Source organism: Miniopterus natalensis, chromosome 9 (genome assembly GCF_054644295.1).
Source record: "Miniopterus natalensis isolate mMinNat1 chromosome 9, mMinNat1.hap1, whole genome shotgun sequence".
NCBI classification, from domain to species: domain Eukaryota; kingdom Metazoa; phylum Chordata; class Mammalia; order Chiroptera; family Miniopteridae; genus Miniopterus; species Miniopterus natalensis.
Window position 1 is genome coordinate 58812385 of NC_142089.1, and position 8302 is coordinate 58820686.

At 42.5% G+C, this 8302-nt stretch overlaps 1 protein-coding gene across 2 annotated transcripts in view; it reads right to left on the reverse strand.

Annotated features, from left to right (window-relative positions):
* The window catches only part of DIPK1A (divergent protein kinase domain 1A), an 89054-nt gene extending 80984 nt beyond the window's left edge, over positions 1–8070 (reverse strand). For both annotated transcript variants that reach the window (XM_087820591.1, XM_087820592.1), the window contains exon 1: positions 7984–8070. In XM_087820591.1, the coding sequence (XP_087676717.1) occupies positions 7984–8037 (54 nt within the window). In that variant the 5' untranslated portion in view covers positions 8038–8070. The remainder of the gene's footprint in view (positions 1–7983) is intronic.
* Positions 8071–8302: the final 232 nt, after the last annotated feature.

The following is an 8302-nucleotide window of genomic DNA, read 5'->3' on the forward strand; positions in this document are numbered from 1 at the left end:
CTCGAGAAATTTAAAATTTTTGCGATCCAAAGGGCTCAACCTTCAGAAGTACTACCCGAGTATCTGACACTTCAAATATCATTATAATTTTGGTAGGTTTTTTTCTTTATTGTTAACACTATTACAGATGTCCCCCATTCCCACCCCCCTTTGCTCACCTCCACCCAGCCCTGCCAGCCCTCCCCTGGCCTTCACCACACTGTTGTCTGCATCCATGGGATATGTACATATATTCTTTGGCCACTCTCTTCACCTTTTATCCAGATCCCTCCACACCCTCCCCTCTGACCTCTGTCAGTCTGTCCCATGTATCCATGCCTCTGGTTCTATTTAATTCATCAGTTTATTTTGTCCATTAGATTCCACATACAAGTGAGGTTATATGGTATTTGTCTTTCTCTGACTGGCTTATTTTGCTTAGCATAATAACCTCCAGGTCCATCAATGCTGTCACAAAGGGTAAGAGCTCCTTTTTTATAGCTGCATAGTACTCCACTGTGTAAGTGTACCACAGCTTTTTCATCCACTCATCTACTGATGGGCACTTGGGCTGTTTTCAGATCTTGGCTATTGTAAGTAACACTGCTATGAACATAGGGGTACATATATTCTTTCTAATTTGTGTTTTGGGATTCTTAGGATATATTCCCAGAAATGGGATCAGTGGGTCAAAAGGCAGCCCCATTTTTAATTTCTTGAGGAAACTCCATACTGTTTTCCACAGTGGCTGTACCATTTTGCATTCCCACCAACAGTGCACTTAGGGTTCCCTTTTCTCCACAGCCTCACCAGCACTGTTGTCTGTTGCTTTATTGATGGTGCCTTTCCAGCAGGTGTGAAGTGATACCTCATTGTCATTTTAATTTGCACCTCTCTGGCGATTAATGATGTTAAACATTTTTTATTGGCCATCCATATGTCTTCTTTAGAGAAGTGTCTATTCAGGTCCTTTGCCCATTTTTAAATTTGATTGTTTGGGTTTTGGATGTTAAGTTGTATAAGTTCTTTATATATTTTGGAAATTAACCTCTTGGCAAATATGTTCTCTCATACAGTGGGTTCCCTTTTCATTTTGTTGATAGTTTCTTTTTCTGTGCAGTCATTTCAATTTGGTGTAGTCCCATTTGTTTATTTTTTTCCTTTGTTCCCTTGCCCTAGGAGATACATCAGCAAAAATATTGCTATGCAAGATGTCTGGGATATTACTGCCTGTGTTTTCTTCTAGGATTTAAAAAAATTTTTTTATCTTTATTGTTGAAAGTTTTACAGATGTCCCCTTTCCCTCCCTCATTGACTACCTCCACCCTCCACCCACCCCCTCCCCAGCCTTTCACCACACTATTGTCTGTGTCCATGGGTTACGCATATAAGTTCTTTGGTTAATCTCTTCCCTCTGCTATACATCAGTCTGTTGCATGCTTCAACGTCTCTGGGTCTATTTTGCTCATCAGTTTATTTTGTTCATTAGGTTCCACATAAAAGTGAGATCATGTGATATTTGTCTTTCTCTGCCTGGCTTATTTCACTTAGCATAATACTCTCCAGTCCCTCCCTGCTGTCCCAAAGGGTAAGTGGTCCTTCTTTTTGACAGCTGCATAGTATTCCATTGAGTAAATATACCACAGTTTTTTTATCCACTCATCTACTCATGGACACTTGGGCTATTTCCAGATCTTGGCTATTGTAAATAACACTGCTATGAACACAGGGGTGCATATATTCTTTCTGATTGGTGTTTCTGGTTTCTTAGGATATATAGCTAGAAGTGGGATCACTGGGTCAAATGGCAGCTCCGTTTCTAATTTTTGAGGACACTCCACACTGTTTTCCATAGTGGCTGCACCAGTCTGCATTCCCACCAACAGTGTACTAGGGTTCCTTTTTCTCCACATCCTCACCAGCACTTGTTGTTTGTTGATTTATTGATGGCAGCCATTCTGGCAGCTGTGAGGTGGTACCTTATTGTCGTTTTAATTTGTATCCCTCTGATGAGTACTGACGCTGAGCATTTTTTCATATGTCTCTTGGCCATTTGTATGTCCTCTTTGGAGAAGTGTCTATTCAGGCCTTCTGCCCATTTTTTAATTGGATTGTCTCTCTTCCTTTTGTTGAATTGTATGAGTACTTTATATATTTTGGAAATTAACCCCTTATCAGATGTACCATTGGCAAATATGTTCTCCTATCCAGTGGGTTCCCTTTTCACTTTGATGGTTTCCTTTGCTGTGCAGCAGCTTTTTAGTTTGATGTAGTCCCATTTAACTTTGTTTCTCTTGCCCTAGGAGATGTATCTGTGAATATTCTGCTACATGAGATGTCTGATATTTTGTTGCCTATGTTTTCTTCTAGGATTTTTATGGTTTCACGACTCACACTTAAGTCTTTTATCCATTTTGAGTTTATTCTTTTGTATGGTGTGAGTTGGTGGTCTGGTTTCTTTTCTTTTTTTTCCTTTTCTTTTTGCATGTACCTGTCAAATATTCCCAACATCATTTATTGAAGAGACTGTTTTTACTCCATTATATGCTCTTGCCTCCTTTGTCAAATATTAACTGACCATAAAGGTGTGGGTTGATTTCTGGGCTCTCTGTTCTGTCCCATTGATCTATATGCCTGTCCTTGTGCCAGTACCAGGCTGTTTTGATTACAATGGCCTTGTAGTATAGTCTGATATCTGGTATTGTGATCCCTCCAACTTTGTTCTTCTTTCTCAAGACTGCCATGGCTATTCGAGTTCCATATAAATTTTTTGTAATATTTGTTAGATATGGATATCAATATCCATTGATATTTTAATAGGAATTGCGTTGAATCTAGATTGCTTTGGGTAGTATGGACATTTTAATGGTGTTAATTCTTCCAATCCATAAACACGGTATATGCTTCCACTTGTTTGTATCTTCCTCTGCTTCTTTCTTCAATACCCTATAGTTTACCTCCTTGGTTGTTTATTCCTAGGTACTCTTTTTTGTTCTTGTTGCAATAGTAAATCAGATTGTTTTCTCAGTTTCTCTTTCTGATAGTTCATTATTGGTGTATAAAAGTGCCACGGATTTCTGGATACTAATTTTGTATCCTGCTACTTTGCCAAATTCATTTATTATATCTAATAATTTTTTGGTGGAGTCTTTAGGATTTTCTATGTAAAATATCATGTCATCTGCAAATAATGACAGTTTTACTTCCTCCTCTCCAATTTGGATGCCTTTTATTTCTTCTTCTTGTCCGATCACTGTGGCTAGGACTTCCAACACTATGCTGAATAAGAGTGGTGAAAGCAGACATCTGTTTTGTTTTGGATCTTAAGGGAAACACTCTTAGTTTTCACCCATTGAGTATGATGTTGGCTATAAGTTTTGCATAAATGGAGAATTTTGCTAGCTTCTGATGTGCAACAGGGCATGCAGGCAAAATGATTGGAATGGAAAATGTGTATAACCTAAGTATAGAGAATTACCCTAAACTGTCTTAATTTTCATTCTTCAGGACTTAATGACAGTGAGAAGGAAGAAAGTATTCAAAACCAAAACCAACAAATTATAGGGCTGCTGTGTTATCAGTCCCACTCAGACTATGAGTAAATCCTAAACAAAGTAAATTCTAATTTGTAGAAAATACACTGCTAAAAACAGACAAATGCAGGTGTCCCAGTTACCACACCCAGCAGGCCACAAGTAGTATCACCATAATGGTGAGTGGAAGAAAAACATTGCCTAAAAATGGTTTAACCTGGTTAACACATCCAATTTCTGATCTCAGAGGCAGGATCTACTCTGTTCCATGTACATGTAGCCAAACTAGGAAGTGTTATTTCCCTGGTAAGGTTTCAAAAAAAATTGCTGGAAAGGATGCAAGTGTAAGTTAGTAGACTCCGAGAAGGATGCTTTGCCATGAGAAGCTTGTTGTTCAGGTAAATGTTGTTGGCGACCTACTGCAGGCACGTCACAAGCCCTCCCGGCTCAGAGAGAGGCTAAAGAGGCAATCAGTGTGCAAACCACCGCTCTGGAAGAAGTGCTCCCTGCACCAAAGAGGTGGCATTGGTAGAATGTGCAACAAGAGGCAGAGAGAGGGACCACATCAATGGTACAAACTTAGTTCCTTTTTCTACAGCTTTATTGAGATATAACTCATATAACGTACAATTTATTCTCTTAAAGTATACAATTCATTGTTCTCAGTATATTCACAGAGTTGTGCAACCATCACCAGGATCAATTTTGGAACATTTCCATTACTCCCAAAAAAACTTCAGAACCATTTCCCCCAAACCCTCCCAGCCCCAGGCAACAACTAATCTATTTTCTGTCTTCACAGATTTGCCTGCTCTCGACCCTTCATATAAGTGGAACCATATAATCATGTGGTCTCTTGTGACTGGCTTCTTTCATATATTTAATGTTTACAAGCATCATCCATGTTATAGCATGTATCAGTTCTTCATTCTTCATCACTGAATAATATTCTACTCTATGGATATACCACAAGCAGTAGACTCTTCACAAGCAGTAGAATCTCTTTTGCTATATAAACCAAGTTATAAACAGTGATTAGGTCCCACATTAGTCCATAAACGCCTACTTAATCCATATTATAGCTGAAAAGATATTATTAATTGCATAACACTACAGTTCTCTAGAAGAGTTATCAATTACCACAGTGACAACTGGATTAATGAAAATACTGGGAATGAAGCTCCTTTATATTTAAGTCAACTGCTTAAAATTTCCCCCCTCCAATTTGTAGGAGGAAAAGGCAATTAATTTCAAGCCCTAAGGCCTGTACACCTGAGGACATAACTTTTTTTTGACCCCACCCAGTTGAAGACAAGCTGCAAAACTGCAAGTATACAAAGCTGGTCTCTATAACCTCCCTCTCTTCTTGCTGGGCCTCTCATCTCTTCCCTCTATCTTTTTGTTGTTGTTGTTAATCTTCACTGGTAGATAGATAAATATATATCTATTTATATATAAAAATATATATATTTTTCCCATTGATTTTAGATAAAAGGGAGGGACCGAGAGACAGAGGGAGAAAGAGAGAGAGAGAAACATTGTTGTGAGAGAGACACATCAATCAACTGTGTCCCTCACATGCCCGCCCAGGGGGATTGAACCTGCAACCCAGGTACATGCCCTTGACTAGGAATTGAACCCTCCACCCTCTGGTGTGTGGGCCGATGCTCTAACCACTGAACCACATTGGCCTGGGCTCTTCCCTCTATCTTTGAAATACAATCCCTTCTGTATGCCTCACTCCTTCCCCTATCCTCAAACAAAACAAGCTCTTTTATACCTGTTGACTAGTTGCAGCCTCACTTTAAAGTAATACATTTACATGAAAATGTTACTTAACTGAGACATTTATTTTCAATGACACTTATCTCCCAATACTACACATTGCTGAGACTATCTGATTAATGTTTGTCCCTCTGACTAGACTTTAAGCTCCATAAGGACCACAAAGGTGTTTGCTTAGCTCCCATTGAATCCCTACCACCTCACAAAGTTTCTGACATGTGACAAATCTTTATTAACTGACTGAGTCAATAAAATAAGTTATATCATGCACCTAGGTCAGTAAATGCTCAATAAATAACGGAAGGAGGGAGTAGAGAGCCAGGGACTTTTGGTTGAAGGAATTCAACATATTTACCTTTATGTATTTACCATTTAAGTTCAAATGCTCTTCTATTTAAAATGTAGTAAAGATGTAATAGATTTAACTTCATTGAGCTTATCCTTATTACATTCATGTAATGTATTCAGCTAAGAACTACAATATCCACTTTAGGATATGGAAACTATGGAACCAAGTTATAAAATTTTTTCAAGGTCATAATGAAAGAGATACACAAATGAACAAAACTCAGTTCCTGTTCATGCCTCATGTTTTTAAAAGAACATCATTTTATTCTCAAGAAAAATAAAGTAAAAATAAGAAAGGAAAGTAGTATGGTATATATTAAACCAACCTTCAGTGGCTGAAAAACTGAGTAGCTGTATAATAGGCTCAGCTAAAATATTTTATTTTGACTTTGCCCAAAATAATTTTTGAGGTTGAAGCACCTACTGGTAGAGGAAATATAAAAAGCAGAAGGTGAGGCATTTAGGCAATGGGGAACGGAAGAAGACATGACACTTGAGTAATCTGAAGGCCTTTATTTTAACTGGTTAAAATAACAACTAACAAGGAAATTCGTAAAGAGAAAAATATGAGTACCAAGACAATGTTTAAAACACCAGTCCCTTGGGTTCCCAAGTTTTAAATTTATCTAAAAAAAACCCCATAATCAATAAAGTTTCTGTTTAATAATTACTTTATATAGAAATAGCCTACTAAAATATCACTATGCCTTCAAATCCTTTTGAAATGCTTAAAATCTGTGTTTACCTTAATTTGGTAACAGATAATAGTGTGCACAATATAAAAGAAAGGCAGAAATACCAAATGTTTGCCATTAATGAAAACAAATATTTGTGAAACTAATCTTAACTCAGCCAATCTGAAAGCTCTTATGCTATGGTACCAAAAAAAAATTCCACAGCCATATCTGTGAACATTTTAAGCCAAACAAATCAAAGTCTAAAAGTCTGCCATGAAATCTAAAACATTAAAAGTAAATAGTAAATAATTTTAGTTGTTTTTTGTGTTTTTTTTTAATTTTTAAATAACCCAATATACGTATTTTGGAGATAGAATCTGGAAAGGTATTATTTTGCTCACATAAAGGTACCACCTGGCTTGGGCTGCTCCACGGTTACTCAAGGCACAGTTACTACTTGTGGAGCTGCTACAAAGATGCAGGGCGCTCAGTTTTACTCCTGTACCCATCATATCACGGGTTGTCAAATCATGCTTCCAATCTGCAGCACATCATTCATGGCAGGGTACTGACTTACACATGCAGTGTCCAAACAAAAATGTTAAGATTTCCTTGCCCCACGATGATTTCTTCTCGACTTTTAAAATAATTTATAAATGCACCAGCTGAGCCTGAATTCCTGTCCCAAAATTATCTATCAATCCCTTTCAGCCTTTTCATGAAAGAACACTGTCCTTTGAGTGAGGACAATGCTGCCGGCCCACGCCGGGCACTGATCTGTAGTTGTTTTTCCAATGGGGTGATGGATCTGCGCTCAGCTACTCACGATGTCTACTAGGTCCCCCTGGTGACCGACCGCGCATGAAGGCAGAAGCGGGGCTCGAAGACAGACCGGCGGCGAACAGCGGGTGGAACGGAAATCATGAAAAATTAACACGCGAACAGCACACATGACATGACTGAGAATAACGCTGGCACTGCTGGGGTATTTGAGATCGCCACCAGACACCGTCCCCTGTCCTTTTAAAAAACAAAACACCCCTCCGACTCGTTCGGGTTTCCGAGCCCTGTTTCCCATTTAAATCCCCGGCGATGGAAAGACCGAGCCCAGGGGCTCAGCACGAGGCACACGCCGCTCCTCGGGCGTCTGGGGAAACACTGATGTGACAAATTGCCGTAATTTTCTAAAATATGGAGGCATGACACACCACCTCACCTACCCACGACTGGAGACCCGGGAACAGAGTCGGGAACGGCCGACCTGCGGGGCCCACCAGGGAAAGGGGAGCGCGCCGGGCCAGGGAGAGACCGAGGCAGGTCCCGAACCCACACTGCCGAGCCCCGGCTGCTAGGGGTGCAGGGTCGCACCCCAGTCAGTCACGTCTCGGGGTTCCTGGGGTGCGCGGGGTGCGAGGGCGAGCCCGGGCCGGGGGAGGGGGGGCCTGGGTCTCCGAGCCTGGCCGGCCCGGGGGCGGCGGCGGGGGTCGCGGGCAGCGCTGCCCCGGGGGCTGCGGCGCGCGGGCGGCGAGGAGGGCGCGCCGCCAGGTGCCGACAGCAGGGGGCAGCGGGGTTCGGGCGGCGCTGACCCGGGGAAGGAGGAGGGAGGCGGGCAAGTCCCGCGCGGCGACGGAGGGCGCGCGGGGGGCTCGCCCCCGGCCTACCTGGAGGTAACAGGGTTTCCTTAGCCAGGCCCCCGGACAGAGACTCCTCGCCATGGTAATCACACATCGCCCCGCCGCGCCGCAGTCAGAGGCGGACCCGAGCGCGGGCGGCCGCGCTCCCCGCCTTCCCCCGCCTCCCGCCCCCGCCCGGCCGGGCCCGCCCACTCCCCCGCCCCCGCCGCGGCGCGGCTCCGCCCGGCTCGGCGGCGCTGACGGCGGCCGGCGGCCCGAGGCCCGGCCTCCAGCGCCGCTCGCCCGGCCGTCGTGGCCGCCCGAGCCGCCGCTGCGGACTCCGCCATATAAGGGAGTCGCGCCGCGC